The 17495-nt window shown below is 44.0% G+C and overlaps 1 protein-coding gene across 4 annotated transcripts in view; it reads left to right on the forward strand.

Annotated features, from left to right (window-relative positions):
- SCMH1 (Scm polycomb group protein homolog 1) overlaps positions 1 to 17495 on the forward strand; it is a 407761-nt gene that overhangs the window by 65870 nt on the left and 324396 nt on the right. For all 4 annotated transcript variants that reach the window (XR_013608787.1, XR_013608788.1, XM_078681906.1 and 1 more), the window contains exons 5-6: positions 314 to 384; positions 10954 to 11188. Coding sequence is in view for 2 of the 4 variants with exons in the window: in XM_078681906.1 (XP_078538032.1) it covers positions 314 to 384; positions 10954 to 11188 (306 nt within the window). In the remaining 2 variants the exon portion in view is untranslated. The remainder of the gene's footprint in view (positions 1 to 313; positions 385 to 10953; positions 11189 to 17495) is intronic.

Genomic DNA, 17495 nt, shown 5'->3' on the forward strand with positions numbered 1-17495 from the left:
AAGCAGTATACACTGGCTTGTTTCCATGTTCAATGAATCATTATTGTTTGTAGTCAATAGCAGCCATTTCAAGCAGAAACACATGTAGCCTATGTATATTGGCATCATTGAACCTCCGGTCTGTTGAAATAATAGCTGTCTATTAGAAGCCATTGCTGAGACCTATTTCTTAACTGATTCTGAATTTGATTTGTGTTATTAAGAACTGGGTTGGCCAGGCAGTCTGTGTATGTTATCAAATTATGTTTCATTCTGAACGTTCCCCTTCACATCAATGCCCTTCATATTTAATTGGTTTGCTTTTCAATTGCAGGTCACTTTAGCTGGGACAAGTACCTGAAAGAGACATGCTCTGCGCCAGCTCCTTCCCATTGCTTCAAACAGGTGAGAGGTAGTTTTAATGCATGCGTAAAGAGTGCCGCATTGATGCAAGCCCACTTTAAGTGTGAATGGGCTTACTGTTTGTGACAGATTCAATACTACGCCAATCATCCTTCTGTGTTTTTTTTACTAGAGGATATTGCTGTTGCAGATCCGTTAGGTTTGCAAATAAGGTGCCTATAATGCAGGTCTTTGTAAAAAAGTTTAGACAACATATTCACACCCTTGGCTAGAGAGCACTCACAGTTGTAGGGAGCAGGCATGAGAAATAAGCAATTTGTTACGTTCATTGTATGTACAAACCTAGATAAGCTGGTTCATATTCATTTGAACTAAATTGTGTTTTAGAACATGTGCAGCTCAAAAAGTCTTTACATATATTGCTCATTATTTCAAATATAACATTTCTTTGACTTTGCCCGCAAGTTAACATAGCAAAAAAAAGAACTGATGGACAGAATGCTGAACACTGTCAAATACTCACCTGCCACAGATCTGGCCTAGATCCATTGTTGTTTTGCTCACTATGCCTTTCCATTCCAGTTTGGACCCAGCCATATGCAAATCGGTCTTCACCCTGCTCCCCATGGGAATAGTCCAGCCCGAACTGCAAGGCCAGGTCCTGCCTGGACCAGAAACAAGCTTCCTAGGACCGGTTTCGGGGTATCGCCCCTCATCCATCAGCCAGGGTAGCTTGAATCCAGTGGCTTGATGAGCATGGAACCCAATTCTGGACATACCTGTCCCACTCGGGTTGACAAATGTAAAAAGAACAATTGATAGATGGAATGCTGAGCAATGTCAAACACTCATTCTGTACATCCATTGTTCTTTTTGCATTTGTCATTCCAAGTAGGACCGGGATGGCCAGACGTGGGTCCTGTGCTTGTCATGTCACTGAATTCAAGCTGTCCTGGCTCATGAGGGGTGATACCTGAAACTGGTCCTAGGATGCTTGTTTCCGGTCCAGGAAGGACCTGGCCTGGCAGTTCGGGCACGACTGTTCCAGTGAGGTGCAGGGTCAAGACTGATCTGCATATGGCTAGGTCAAAACTGAGGGTGGCTTGGTGAGCAAAAGAATGATGGGTTTAGGCCCGGATCTCTTACTGGCGGTGAGTGTTAGACATTGTTCAGCATTCCGCCCCTCAATTGTTCTTTTTGCTCAAGTCAACATATGACATGCGATTCAGAGCCATGGTGGGGATGTTTACGGCCTAAAGTATTTTCTTCTAGATGGGTAGAATTTTGTTCAAATATAATTCCTTACAGAAAGTGTGAATAGAGAACCTTGGTTCATTCATTTGGAAGGCATTTCCAGGAGAGTGCCAGCTGTCGACTTACCAAACCAAGATCATGTCTTTCACATGGCCCTGTGGACAGACTTTCCCAGAGGAAGCCATTCTGGCTCTAAGGTCTCTGAATTCCATGGCATGGCTCGTTCCTGAGCTCAGAACTTCACATACAGTGCATATTCTGTGCTAAAGGAATAAAATGTAAGCCAATTGGTGGCTTATAACATTTATTCTTTTACCCCATCGGATGTTTTGGTCATTGCTGATCCATTTAGGAATCAGGTAAGGCCTACACCTAAAAACCATGAGCATGTTTTTGTAATTATTTGCTTTAATGTTTCCTTTAATTAACGTTTTCTGATATGTGGTATTGACTTGAAGTTTAGCATTCTCCCCACCCCCAACTGTTTGTGGCCCTATGGAGAATGAGCTAGTACTGTGGTTAACAAAGTTATTTCACACTTTGCTTGAATGTGTCTTCCTAGTTCTGAACACTCCATTGTTTTACACTGCTCTCCCCTTATTGGTGCTTCCTAGATACTGACTGTCAAGTGCACAACTTTGACTCTTTGGCTGTCTCTTGTGCACCCTTGTTCTGAAGGTCCATCTAGTGCATTTTTAACAGGGACCTAAATTGTGCATCACTGTAAGGCTTGCATATTTCTGGAGTCTCCTTCTTAGCTTATGGTGTTCCAGTGTGACTTCTATTTGTAGGGGTTCTCGTCTGTGCTTAACTGTTGCATGGGAATTATACTATTTGACCATAGTCTTTCAACTCTCAGAGAGCAGTACCATCCTAAAGCAACTTACCTAGGCAGAAGGTTGAGTACACATCCTGGAGTATTATTGATACCTATTACAACCAGTTCATTCATAAAGTGGCCTTTTCTGACACCTTTATCCGTTTTCCTGGTGGTAGCACGGTTTCATGCTTTTTCTACCAGAGAACTGCTGTTGTCTAGAATATCCGGCATTCTTTTCTAAGTATTTATGTGCTTTTTCTGATGGATATGTCTAGCCACAGATTCTTCATCTTGTGAATGTCCCCAGCTGACAGACTGGGCCCAGAACATTCAAAGCAGTGCTCCTGCACACCGGCAGGTGACGCCATGCGACTCCGCATCAACACTATTAAGATCAGGAGGTAAAGGGAGACTCATATAGGTACCACGCACACTCACTGCCGCGAGTTCCTTTCTTTCCATGTTCTCAGACACAGATGTGGAGCTCAGCTCTTCTTCACTGGTGAAGATAATTTTTTCCTTCACATTTTTCTAGTGTGGAAATGTCACCATCTAAGACTACATGGTTTAAGCCTTGTAGAGACTGTCGCAAAAGATGTATCTGATAGATACCGCAATGTGTGCCTTTGATGCTTGGGTTCCAGGACCTACAATGACTGTGACCAGGCAAACCTAACAACCATCCGAGATCACATGGCGAACCTCTGTGTGGCAAAGCACCAGAAGTCTCTACACAGGTTCTGCTCCAAGTTGAATTTGAGTGTACGGACCCACTCCCGGTCTCGCTCCTGAATTATTCCTGAGACCGATCTTAATCGTAGTCGAAGTCATCAGGTAGGCTAAAGAAGAAACGCAAGAAATCGAAGCAGGACACAGCCACAACTCTTTGGAAAAGGTACAAAGGTGACACCATGTCTCTCAGTTCCGCTCCTTTTGCAGCCAATTCCTTCTTTGGTTCCAATGCACTCTTAGTTCCCAGGCCTTCACAGCAAAGTAAAGACTTTTGTAAGGCTGTGCTGTGCTTCTTTGACACGCTGCCAGTTTCCTCTGACACACCGGCCTGAAGGATCTTCAGGGCTGTTCAGTCAAATCAGCGCAGGCAGGTTCACCCTCTGAGCTGTCTGAACCCCTCAAACCCACCTCTGGTTCCGTACCATCTTCGGATATCGTCGCCAAAACCTGCGACAGTCTCTTATTCAGCAATGCTAACACTGAATTGACCGGTTCACAACTCATCGTTTTGTCCGACTCTGAGGCGGCTTCAGCTTGGCCTTGACTTAGGCCACATCCAGATCTTGACATGCCTCAGCCTACACTGAACGCATCAGACTCGGATACAATCCCACTACCAGGTAGTCCTGAACATACATCACACCCGCCTTTTAGTTGGACTCTGAGCCAGCCATATAGAATAACAGTGGAAGAGATGGGGAAGAACTTTTCCCTCCTTATAATGCAGACGACTCATGGCATTACAGAAGGCCAGTGGACTGGACACTCACCTGACACTAGGTTAGTTACTCCCCTTGCCCATCGACAGAGGAGAAAATGTTCTTCGCCATAGAGATTAGAAGGGCTGCTGAAGTACTTCACCTCCAGACTACGGCGGTTCAAATGAAAGTTCTCACAGAGGTCCTACAGCCTAAGTGGGCACTGACTGAACCTCTGTTTCCTTTAATGAAGCCCTTTTTGACATATTGTTGGGCACAACCATGCTCAGGCCTGTAGGCAACGGACACATCGCCTTTCACTATATACTTGCTCCAGGTGACCCCAATTTTTTGACCCACCATTCAACACCAAGAGCTTAGTGGTACAGCTGTCCAGCAGTAAAGTAACCCTTAACGTTTTTTCAACCACTCCCCCTGACAGGAAGTCTAAACAAGTCAGTACTTATGGCCAATGTTGGTTTTCTTCTGCCAGCCTTGCCCTGAGGTGGCTATTGGGAAGTTATACCCATACTTTTTGGGACATGGTGGGTGAGATTGTACCTGAGGTCCCAGAAAATGTGCATTTTCATTATCCTAAACCATTCAAGATGGTTGAGATGCGGCCTAATTTGTCATTGCTCGGGCCCAGACACCTCAGAATGTTTACGCAGGACTATTGGAACTAACCTCTTGCTAATGCACCACAGTGTATGAGTTCCACAGGCTTTCTCCGGGGACGTCCAGATATCCTTAATGGACATGCCCTTCGACAGCTCTGGCCTGTTTGGCGGAAAGGGGGACTCATCACGGGAACGTTTTGAAGAAAGTTGAGCTACTGCATGTTTTCTATGATTTTCAGCTATATTTCAGCAATCCCCATAACAACTTTGTCCATTTAGGGCATATGCCACAGTCCTGGCATCTGAACAGTGCGAGACCCTAACGCCCGCACAACAGGTTTGCCAGGCCTTTCTCTGTCAAGGCCATGGGTCTGGCAGACAATGGCCCAGCCATCAGAGTTAATTTTCAACACAGCCTTCTGCCCTTCCAGCAATGACCACAAAGCCGATTTAGTGCACCCTTAGTGGCATGCAGCCATCCAGTGGGAGCCAGAATGAGCCACTTCCTACAAGGATGGCAAAATATCACATCCAACAAATGAGTCCTGTTCTATGTTCTGCCAATCCTTTTCTACTCACCACACCAACCACCTATCGCTCTTGTACCAGGAAGTGCAGGATGTGAGCTATAGAGAGTGTATTGTCCTTGGAAGTGGTGACCGGGTGTTATTACCGCTACTTCCTTGTCCTGAGAAGGATGGAAGCCACCCCCTGTCCTGAATCTTTGCCATCTAAATGCCTTTCTGCACAAAGATAAATTCAAGTTGCTTACATTGACCCATGGTCTGTCTGTCTGGATCCTGGAGTTGGACCGACAGGATGCTTATTTTCACATCCCCATCGTGCAGGCCCACAGATGCTACCTGCATTTCAAGATGGGCCTCAAGTACTTTTGGCTTCCCGTGCTCCCTTTCAGCCTCACAATGCTCCTGGGGTGTTCACAAAAAGGATGACAGTGGTCGCTGAATATCTGCGGAGGTCGGGGGTACCAGTATTCACTTACATCGACGATTAACTGCTAAAGTCGGGATCACTGCAGTCAGTTATGGACCTACTCCTGATGGCTTGGAACCACTTCATATCATTGGGGTTCTCAATCAACCTGCCGAAGTTTCATCTGACTTCTTCGCAGAGGCCCCCTTCATTGGAGCCATTGTGGATACGGTGTGTGTTTGAGCCCCCCAGAGTTGATCGTGGTGACCTATGTGTCCCTACTCAGTTGGTGAGGTCACCTTGGGTGAGTTGGAGATCAGAAAACGTTGTTTTCCAGTGGAGACCTACCTCCACTTTAACTTGCTGGAGTTGCGATCGATGCGCTTGATGTTGAAAGCCTACCTTTCCACCATCAAAGAGAGGCTGGTGCATATTCTGACATACAGTACCACTACGAAGTGATACTGCAACAAGTAGGACAGTTTGGCGTCCAGAGTCTTGTGCCAGGAGGCTTTACACCTCTGGAGCTAGCTGGCTTGTCACAGGATTTCCCTGGTGGTGCACCACCTGGCAGGGTCTTTAAACTCTAGTCTGGATGAACTCAGTTGATGCCGCCCAGCGGCTCACGAATGGAAGTTGTGTCCAAACGTGGCACGGGCACTTTTCAACAGTTCAGAGAATCCTGACTAGATCTGTTCAACACTGCCGAGAACAATGAATGTCATCATTTGTGTGTGCTGAAGTTCCCCTGATAGCTCTCTCATGGAGATGCATAGAGTAGAGCTCAGGACTCCTATATGCCTTCCTGCCAACACTTTTCCTACCCAGAGTTTTGAAAAAGATTAGGCGCTGCGGGGGCCAAGTCCCTTTAGTGGCTCCGGATTTGGCCAGGTTATCGTGTGCATAAAATGGGGTTACTGGTTGAGAGGGTGAAACCCTACTCAAGCAGTAACCACAATTCCTTACCGGGTGAATCACAAGCAGTCCCCAAACTTACCTGTGCTTAACCCTCTGGTAGCTTGGCACAAAAGCAGTCAGGCCTAATTTCGAGGCAATGTGTAAAGTCTTTATGCAGCACACAAACAATAATAACGTAAAAATTCAATGCAAGACAAATCTCACGCCAATTTAGAAATATTTAGTACAATTTAATTACTTTTTCGGCACTAAGCGTCAAAATTCCAATCAATAGATCCGGGGATATGCAATTTTAAAGATGTAGGTAAAATAGTGCTTAAAAGCGCAAAGTGCCAACTGTGGTTATGGGCAAGTGACAGGGACCAAGTTAGGCCAATTGAACAAAGTACCTTAAATCCTGGTTACAGAGTATTGCGAGGTCCAGCGTTGAGGATGCGCTGTGCAGCGGTGATTCCGGACTGCAATGCGAGGCCCTGTGTCGAGTATGCATTGCACAGCGGACGTTCGAGGGGCTGCAATGGGCGGTTCTGCATCAAGGATGCATCGCACAGCAGCAGTTTTGAGGAGCCGCGAGGTCCTGCGTCTGGGATGCGTCGTGCAGCAGTGGTTCCACGGCGAAGTGATGCAGCTCCGCATCTGTTCTGCTTGGTCCACATCTGGGCCTGGCAGGGCACTTTCTAGCCCTCTTCCATGGGTCCAGGACCAGGTGGCACCACTCCAGGGGCAAAACTCACAGCAGACAGAGTCCAGGTGCAGGGCTCAAGGTTGGAGCCTTTTCTGCCCATAGGCTGTGATCAGGAGGCTATCCAACAAACCCTTGGAGTCACTCTAGTGGTCCTGGGTGCAAAATGCAGGTCCAGTCCTTCTCACTCAGGCATCAGGGCAGCAGAGTAGCAGTCCTTCTTTCAGCAGAGCAGCACAGCAGTCCTTCTGAGTCTTCCACAGGTCCAGAGGTGTATTGAAGAGTTGGGTCTGAGGTCTAATATTTATACCTGGTGCCCACTTTGAATTAGGAAAAACTTCAAGAGCCCGGTCCCTACAGAGGTATACGGAATTTCCTGCTTCCCGGTCCTGGCCCCATCTTGTTTTGGGGTCACAAAAGACTAGTGTGAAACCCTTTGGTAGTGTGCTTTGTAATGTGCCCATCCTGCCAACACCTAGTCCCCCTTTGTCTCACAGTTTGGCAGTAATACACAAATACCAACTGCCAGTTATATCTAGTCATGTAACCCAAGATTCAGGCTACAGGCACCAAATAGTTAGGACAATAAAATGTTAATTTTCTAAAAGTAGCATTTTCAGAATTGTGACTTAAAATCCATTAATAAGGGTTTTAAATTACACATCTTTAGAGACCAAACTCGATATTCCAATCTGCTCCCAATTTAAAGTTATCCCTTATTAAATGTAATAATGTCACCCAATGTTATCCTATGGGAGAGGCAGGCCTCGCAGTAGTGAAAAACGAATTTAGGAGTTTTTCACTACCAGGACATGTAAAATTTAAAAGTGCATGTCCACCTTTGTAAATACACTGCATCCTGCCCTGTGTGCTGTTTAGGGCCTACCCTAGGGGTGACTTACATATATTAAAAAGGAGGCTTAGACCTGGCAAAAACATTTATGTTGCCAGTTTGAAATGCCACTTTAAAACTTCACTCACATGCTGCAATGGCAGGCCTAAACATGTTTAAAAGGGCGACTTAAGTAGGTGGCACAATTAGTGCCTCAGGCCCGCTAGTAGCATTTAATTTACATGCCCTGTGGACATGTAGTACCATTTTACTGAAAAATAGATTAAATGTGCTAATTACATTTAAGTCAATTTCACCATGTTTAAAGGAGAAAGTGCAAGCACTTTAGCACAGGTTAACAGTGGTAAAGTGTGCAGAGTCCTAAAGCCAACAAAAACAAATTCAGCAATAACAGGAGGAATAGGGCAATACGTTTCAGGGAAAACAGCCCTAAGGTTGTCTGGTGTAACAGTGTTGTACCCAGAACTTCTGGGCCTGAGAATTTTCCTCAGTTCAAGCTTCCACTGCGGGAAGCTCTCCTGCCTCAGCAGCAGGGCAGGGTTATATATCCGAGCCTGCACAATCTACACCTCCATGCGTGGAGTTTGCGCAGCAGCAGTCAAATTCTTTTGATTTCCCTCTTGAGCTCCTTGATGCATTTTGATGCCATCCATGAAATCTGGATATGCAGGTCGCTGGAACAAGTTTATGGCATGGTGTGGTACCAGACAGTTAGACCTATTGTGCATGAAGATGTAGGATGTGCTGTTGTTTGTTTTGTTTTTGGCCCAGCAAGGCCTTGCTCTGGGCACAATTAAAGTTGACCTATCAGCTCTTTCAGCCTTTTTATGTTTGCTGGAACAACTGTCCTTGTTCAAATCACCAGTTGTGATATGTTTTAGAAAAGGTTTGCAGCATATGTTTCCTCCAACACCTGTGTAATGCCACAGTGGGACTTGAATTCAGCCCTCTCCTTTCTGATGTCTACTCTATTTGAGCCAGTGCACAGTTGTTCATTGCGCCTGCTCGCCTGAAAACGATCTTTCTAGTGGCAACAACGCCCGGTAAGTGAACTTCAGGGTCTTTCGGTCCAGCCTACTTATACATCCTTTTTCTCTGACAAATTGGTACTGAGGTCTCCCTCCATATACATCCTTTTTCTCTGACAAATTGGTACAAAGGACTCACAATGCTTTCCTACTGGGGCTAGTGACACATTTTCACGTCAGACAATCTCCTTCTCGCCTGTCCTTCTCTGTTATGCTTCATCCTTCAAAAGATGAAGCCTTCATTGTCTGCATCCCAAGAGAGTGCTCAGCTTTTACATTGATCATACCAAGAAACATTAGGTGGATGATCAGATCTTTGTGGGGTTTTTTGGAACAAAGTATGGCAAGAAGGTGCACAAACAGACCATCTCTCCTGGATAGTGCTATGCATTAAGACCTGCTACGCATTGGCTAAGAAGCAGCCTCTAGAAGATCTACAGGCTCAGTCCACCAGACCCAAACCTTCTACCACTGTGTTGGCACGATGAGTGCCTGTCCTGGATGGTTGTCAGGCAGCTATGTGGTCATCAGTGCACATGTTCACAAATAAATACTGCCCCAACAGTCAGGTCTGTCAAAATGCCATGTTGGCCTCTATGTCCTGCAGGACTTTTTAGTTTGAGCCTTTATACAGACCACCCACTTGGGAGGTATTGCTTTTGTATCTATTCCCAAGGTTAGGAATCTGCAGGTAGAAGTATCCATTAGAAGAACAAGTAATTGACCATTGAGAGTGCCCTTTTTTGTGGATACTCTATCTAACTGCAGATTCTTCACTGCCTTTCCACCTTCTCCTTCTGTGGTATACGCCCTTCTATCTAAAAAGATCCCAATCTAGGAATCTGCACACTCGTTTGTTCAATCTGCTTCCACAGCGGAATGCATTGACTCAGAGTTGCATGGTGCCACCTGCCAGCACAGAGGAGTACTGCTTTGAATTTTACAGATCCAGTCTGGCACCTCAGTATACTCACAAGGTGGAGAATCAGCAGTTATGTAGAGCATCCACCAGACAAACATTAATGAAGGTAAATAATTTGTTTTTCATGTAGCTCTAAGTGTAGGTGTCACACTGAACACAGGTTTAAAGAGTTGGCACAGAGACAATAAAGGAAGTATATCAGCGGGTATACTGCATAGATATACTTAATTTACAGCGCTGAGGTGTGCATTGCAGGTGTGAACATGTTTGTAATGGTGCAGGCTATAGAGATGGTTGATCAGTAAAGGTGGTGTCTAGAGTAAAGCTGCTATTTTGAATAGAGAAGCTTGAAGTGGGGTCTACTGATGCTGTTGAGAGTCTTAGCTGCTTGTGCATGGGTGGCTATTTGGATATATGCTATCCCACTGTGTTTGTTTAACAATTTCAACTAGTTGTCTGGTGTCTTGCCACAAATATGATTCTGTAAATACGTGTGGATCACTAATAGAAAGAAACAAAATCATTTGTTATTTGTTCTCAGCAACACTATTTGCATGCTCTGCTCGGTACTATGGTTGTTAATGTTATCTGTCTTGTAATGATGGAACCAAGCGAGGATACTTATTACTTGTAGACCCTTCTTTACCTTTGTGATACACAACATGGAAAGGATTTCACGTGCTACTGACCACATTGATGTTCTATACCATGTTCTGTCAACGTGAACGAATGCTCACGACCAGGCCATTGACTGCACAAGCATGAAATGTATAAATACCCTTAAGCTGGAGCAAGCTCATGGGTCAAAATATTATTATGACTGAAACACGTTTTGGCTAATCATGGGAGACAATTCGATAGCAAAAAATCAGTTCATTACATTACATTTCCACGTTTGAAGACACAATCTATACCATGAGTATAATATGAAGATTCTATTTCTTCTACTCATGAATTGTGTACTGGGAAGTTTGGTCAAACCCAGAATACAGAACACAGAAGTACTTTCCCATAAATTGGCCCTTTTTGTAACTCTAAATACCATAAACGTGGCCAATGTTCCTTAGTAACACATTTAGAGAATGATAATTTGCAGCAGTGCTAGCAAGGAATGGTAGCTGTGCTTTGATAATTGTATTTTTCGATTTTAGTCCTATTCCCCACCAAACAATGATTTTAAGATTGGCATGAAGTTGGAAGCCCAGGACCCGCGGAACACAACTTCCATTTGCATCGCCACAGTGGTTGGACTGACTGGTGCACGCCTCAGACTGCGCTTGGATGGCAGCGATAACAAGAATGACTTCTGGCGGCTAGTGGACGCCACTGAAATTCAACCTATTGGAAATTGTGAGAAGAATGGAGGAATGTTACAGCCCCCTTTGGGTAAGCGTGCACAGTCTCTAGCAGCACACTGTGTTGCACAGCCCAATAAAACTGTTTAGTGAGACACTTTATCTTCCTGTGTGGTTTCTAAGGAGACAGATTTGTATTTCACTAATATTTTCTCCGTACCAAGAGCAGTTCTTTGTGGACCTTTTCTGAGTTTTTTTTCTGTTGCCTTTCTTCCCTTTAACAAACTTAGGTCAGTTGCCCATAAAGCTCTGTGTGCTAAGCATTTAACCAATATAAATGGTTCTGTAAAATGACTTTTGACTTTCTTAAAGTCTGCTGCTCTACATTAGCATTGAAAAGCAGCCAGGAAGCTGACCCTTAAAATGTGGCCTGTGGCAGAAGGCAAAGATATAAGAGAGGTGATTCAACTGCATTTTAAAAAGCACAAGGTAAGCACTCAGCTAGCTGACTTGATTCTGTTTACATTTTTGGATTCAGTTAAACCTTTTTTCTTTTTTTTAAATAATTCATTGTGAGTAAAGGTTTCGATAAATCATACTCTTGCATAAAGAGCAATTCCACAGAGCACATTTGTTTAACCATTGCATCAAAAGAGCGATCAATTATGGGGTGACTTAAGTGTGATGAAGATTGAGCTGGAGATTGGGCAATAAATAGCCCATGATTTCGGCCAAACACCACATCACACTATGTTGGAGCTTGCTGCAGTTTGTTGTCAACTTGTCTGAAGTGCACTGTGGATGAGCAGAGTAATAGCACAGGTAGCAAAGGGTATGTAAGTATGTAGTGGGAAGTTGAATTGTTATAAAAAAAGTGAGACATGGTGTTAATACATAGACAAGCCTCCTCTTTAGTAAGTTTCCTTTAAAAAGTAGGCTGCCTCTAATGGAAGATGTGGGCTAATGTGCAAAGTAGCAAACAAGTGGGAAATAAGATTGATTGATTCACACATACTGTGCATAACACTAGCCAGAACAATGAAAAAGCAGACAACTTCCAAAGAGGTATTTGGTCAGAAGACAATGCAATAGAAAAATGCTTGTCTCATAAAAATTCTACATCATGTACAGTCGGAAACTACTGATGTCACTTTGAAATGTTGCACCATGAGTTTAGAATTTGAACTCCGATTTTCTAAGTAGGCAGTTGGCAAAATGGAACTGCTGAAAATTGCAGTCGGAGCTTGCTTAGTATGTTTTTGGTTTTTGAGAATGCCAATACGGACCTTATTGCAGAAAAATAAAATGCTCAAACTTTGTCTGTTTGCTGCCAGATAGCTTGCTCAAAGGTGAGTTTTCGATTAGTTGGTAGAGGACAGTTTTGTATACTTTCCCATCATTTCTATGAATCCATGAAATGATATTCATGTTCAGGTGGCATGATTAACTGTAATCCTGATTGGTCTAATGCTCATTGTTTCTATGAGAAGTGTAAATGAAGGAAAGGAGAAAAAGATCAAGGTATCATTCGTGGATGGGTGACAGGAGAAACCGAAGGAGCAAATGATATTCCAGTCCGAGTTGGCATACAGTGAGAATAGGAGACAGCCCAGTGCAGTGACGTGGGATGCCAGCTGATGAGGGGTTGTTGTTGAAATTGAGGAACACCAGGAGCTGAAAAAGATTGATAGACGCAATAGGAGAACCAATGAAGAGGTTCGTCCGTGATTCCAAGGAAGGCAAGAATCAGAAGAATTGTGTTGTATTGTATTGTAATGACATTTATATAGCACTTCATCAGTGGTGGCTACTCTGCATAGAAAAAATTAAATGATAATGACATAAGTTATTATCATTTTATTTTTAGTATTGATAAGTTAGGGCGGGCGGCGGGGCTTGGCTCCCGTGATGTTCAGGAGGAGGAGTGGTTGCTGCACTCTAAAGTGCGCCTTATGATGTTGTGGCCGGCAGTCTTGGTCTGGCCAAACCGCCATGTGGATTGTGTATGTTCTCCACCCAGGCTGCATTACAGCCTGGGTGGAGAACATGCCCAGGCTGCCATTCCCGTCTGATCGCCGAACCACGGCACAACATTGGCTTAGGGGAACCAGTCCCAACGCTGCACTGCAGCATTGGGACTGGCTTAGGGGAGCCTGGGTTCATCCTGGTTGAGGAGTGGAGGAGAGATGACGTGGGAGAGACAAAGGAGAGATGCGGCAATCAGTTCGGTGAATTTATTTTTATGACCTCGCCACCTACCGTACCGTACTGACCGCCACTGCACTTCATATACCCCATTGCAAGTGTCTGAAGCACACTAATAAACAGGAAGCATGCTACAACCTGGGTGAGTGATTGTTTTTTTTTTTTAAACATATTTTTATTGTAGCGAAGTCATAGAAAAGAAAGGCATAAAGCATACCGACATCAACACTGTTGATATGCAATCAATAAGAGTATGCAATTCCAACGGCACTACACAGCCATATATGGCCCACATCCCGGAGGCTGGGCGGCGTAGGATCAGGGTATAGTCATGAGCAGAGAATTTTGCGGTCGTGCTCCAAAGAAATGAAACCTATCAGTGTCTTCGCCATTATTGTCATTACACATTTTTATAGTACCAAACAGTTCAATAACAACTATTAACCCCTCGAATGGCATCGCTAGTACTGATTCAATAGAGTAGGACATTTGTGTGAGGGGGGTGAGTGCTTGGTTGAAAGGGCTTTGTTCTTGATGTGGACTTATGTGGGCACCGTTTTGGATGTTGTACCGAAGTGACCAGAGTGGTGCTTTTTTCTGGTTTTGGTTTTGATCCCTTAGGAGCGTGATGGAGGAAGAATGAATGAGAAATATTGTGCTCAGATTACATAGACTCTCTACAGTAGGGGTTGACTGTTATCTATGAGGGGATGCTTGGAATGGGGCCAGATAACCTTGCTTGTCGCTGCAGAATTTCCCCAGTTGGGCCTCTCAAACATAGCGTCGTCACTGCCGGGCCTTATTTATATATTGAGAGATGGCCCGTTGATGGTCTAGGGACAGCCCGCCAGATTTTAAATGACCCCCAAGCTGGGGGTAATTTATAAAGTTTGATAGAATTTGCCGAATGACTGTTCCTGTATGTGCATTTTTCTAGTTTACAAATGGCCACATCAGTGGATTGAAGCCCTGTACCAAACAAATTTCTTTTTTATTTTCAAAAAGAAAATCCCGAAACGGGATTTTCTTTTTGAAAATAAAAAATGCACTGCTCCCCTTACCATTGGAGTCCTCTCCCATAGCGAGGGGAACATTTAGCAGTTTTCACTGCCCCTTACTGCCTGGGTTTTCCTGGCAGAGACGGGCAGTGAAAACTGACCAGTCATTCTGCACATCTAAATTAAGTGCGTTGCGTGGGGCAGTCAATGATGCCAATTGGCTGCAATATAACTAGCAAGGCCTGGGTGGATCACTTCTCAACTATTTATTCTGTCCCTTTCTCATCTGATTCAACCCCTATCATTGATAACCCAACACCCATAGACATCGGCATTTCAGAAGTAACTAAAGCAATCAACCAAAGCCTAGGTAATAAAGCGCCTGGCCCCGATGGGTTGCCAATAGATCTAATTAAATGGAACCCGGCTTTCTGGGCCCCCTTGCTTTTGAATATCTTTAATAATCTGACTCTGGCAAAGATACCGGACACATGGGCCAGAAGTATAATAGTACCGATCTTCAAAAAAGGCGATAGGTCACTTCCGTGTAACTATTACCCCATCTCCCTAATAGATAACACTCTCAAAATTTTAGGTAGAGTTTTATATAATAAAATTATAGATTGGACAGAAGCAACCAATATCTTAGACCCTTGTCAGTTGGGTTTCAGAAGCAAGGTAGGAACAAGGAAACAATGCCTCAATCTGAACCTAATCATTAGTAAATATGCCATTGCCAAGAAATCCCCGGTTTACATGGCTTTCATGGATTTGTCCACAGCTTTTGACCTAGTAAATAGGTCAAAGCTGTGGGCAATCCTTCTGTCCAAGGGTCTGGACGAAAACCTGGTTAATTTTCTGGCTTACTTGCACAGAGATCTTAAGGCCCAAGTAAGAATTGGGGCGGGAGGTGAGGTTTCAGGATCCATTAACATCGGCAGGGGGGTCAGACAAGGCTGCGTGTTGGCCCCCCTGCTTTTTATTATATATATTAATGACCTGAATGCTTCCCTGAAATTGGCAACCCAAGATGTTCCATATATTAATAAAGTACCCATCCCTGTGCTGCTCTATGCCGACGACGCAGTTTTAATAGATCGCACATCAAATTCATTACGCATCCTTGTCCAAGATTTTAATATTTTTATGAAAAACTTAGACCTGCAAGTTAATTTTAAAAAATTGTTTTTAATGAGCAGCGGCCCGGGTAAACATGCTATACGCCCGATTGTTATAGACGGGCATAAGATGTCCGCGGTAAAATCTTTTGTATATTTGGGTTTGGCCTTTGCTGCAAACGGCTCCTGGAGTGAGCACTTAGCTCACGCCAGGAGCAAGTTCTCAAAGGCCAACAATTCGATCTTTAGTATTCCTCGCCCCAAGACCATGGGAGCAGTATTAGCCATACAAAAGATTTACAAACTCCAGTGTATCCCGGTAGCCACATATGGCGCTGAGATATGGGGGATGGTCAACTGCTCTGGTATACAGCAGGAGGAGAATAGGTTTTGCAGGAAATTAATGAATGTCCCAATCTCAACCTCCCATTACATATCCCACAAAGAGCTCAATATTAATTTTATTACTGATTTTATTAGGGTCCGCCCGGCACTTATGTGGATTGCAGTGTGGAAAAATGAAGCAGCCTCCATGACCCAGACAATTATCAAGGACTGTCTGGGTTGTGCTAAGTGGCTAGAAATCCCATGGCTGAGTGGTGTGTTGAGTAGTTTGCACAGCATAAACATGGAAAGGATTTTTTGGGACCCTACACTCGCTACCTTGGTCGCAAAAAAGGAAATGCAGAACGGTCTATACTCCCTATATAAGACCGAGCGGGAGGTAGCAGAGGCCAGAAAAATTACTGTGCGCAACTACACGGTCATCGAACGGTATAGTCATCCACTCCATATGTATTTGTCCTTACCAATGAGCCGATGGGAGACGAGCCTATTGTTCCGTTTGAGAGCTGGCACAATTCGCTTCGCACTTTCCTTCCCACTTGGTCATAGCCCTGATCCAAACTCGAACTTGTGCCCTTGTGATGGGAGGAGTGAGCAAACTATCAAGCACTTTATATTTTTCTGTAAATACTATACCAAATATTTTAAACAGTTTTTATGTTCTTATTTTAACAAGAGAAGACCGATTAGCTTAGAGGCAGCATTTCAGTCTATGTTAGCTTTAGATGATGTGGACCTTATTTTTCGCACTTGCACTTTCTTAAAATCGGCAGTAAGGGCTCGCAGATCAATGATTGACGCTTGACATTATTATAAATAGCTATGTATTGTGACTTAACTGTTCCCTTACCTTAATAATAATCTATTTGCACTGTGATGATGTATAGCTTTGCACTAAGTTGCTTTGGATTTGTATAATGATTTTTAAAATTTATTTTAATGGTCAATTTTTTAATATGTACTTGTTTTTGTGCTTTTATGGGTACTGTTGTATCCGAATAAAGATGAACTGAACGGAAGTGGGCCGAATGACAGGTCACCCTCTGACGGCCCTTATTCCACAGGGCCGTCAGAGGAAATTAATCACGGCATAGACAGATAAGTCTCCATTGTGATTAACCCGAAGGTCCGCCCACATTTAAATTCGCCACATTCTTTGCAGTAAGGCTACGCCATCGTCGTCATGACAGAGTATCCTTATCGCCAAGAATTAAATCGGCCTCATAATTAGCAGTCACCACAGCAATCAAGGCATTCCACCGATCCACGCTTTGTTGCAAACAATTGTACTCACCAGGTGAGCTCTGGCTGTGTAACTGGTAGAGTTGTCACATCACTCTATGTCAGCTGTGATGCCTTTTTCCAATCTGAGGGTTTCCTTTAAAAAAAAATGCTGGTTTATGCCAACTGACCTGCTTGAGCTGATTCCTGTGGATGCAGTGATTTGTAGACGATTGCTGTATGAAAATGCTGCTGATAGTTCACGGTGAAAGGAAATAGAAGAAGTGATTGTAGTAGTAAAAGTCAAGGATGTTACAGGCGTTCATGTTCATGAGGGCAGTTCTGTGACATGAAATGTATGGACATCTGGTTACGAGTTTTTAGGAAGACGGGTAGATACTGAAGAGCAGGTTCAGTGCTAGCAGGTGGGCCAGGCCCGCCCAAGGTAGCCTCCTGGCCCTCACAAAGCCCATTTACAAGTAGAAAACATACTTTGCTTTTTTCTCAATGA

Source organism: Lissotriton helveticus, chromosome 3_1 (genome assembly GCF_964261635.1).
Source record: "Lissotriton helveticus chromosome 3_1, aLisHel1.1, whole genome shotgun sequence".
Classification (NCBI taxonomy): domain Eukaryota; kingdom Metazoa; phylum Chordata; class Amphibia; order Caudata; family Salamandridae; genus Lissotriton; species Lissotriton helveticus.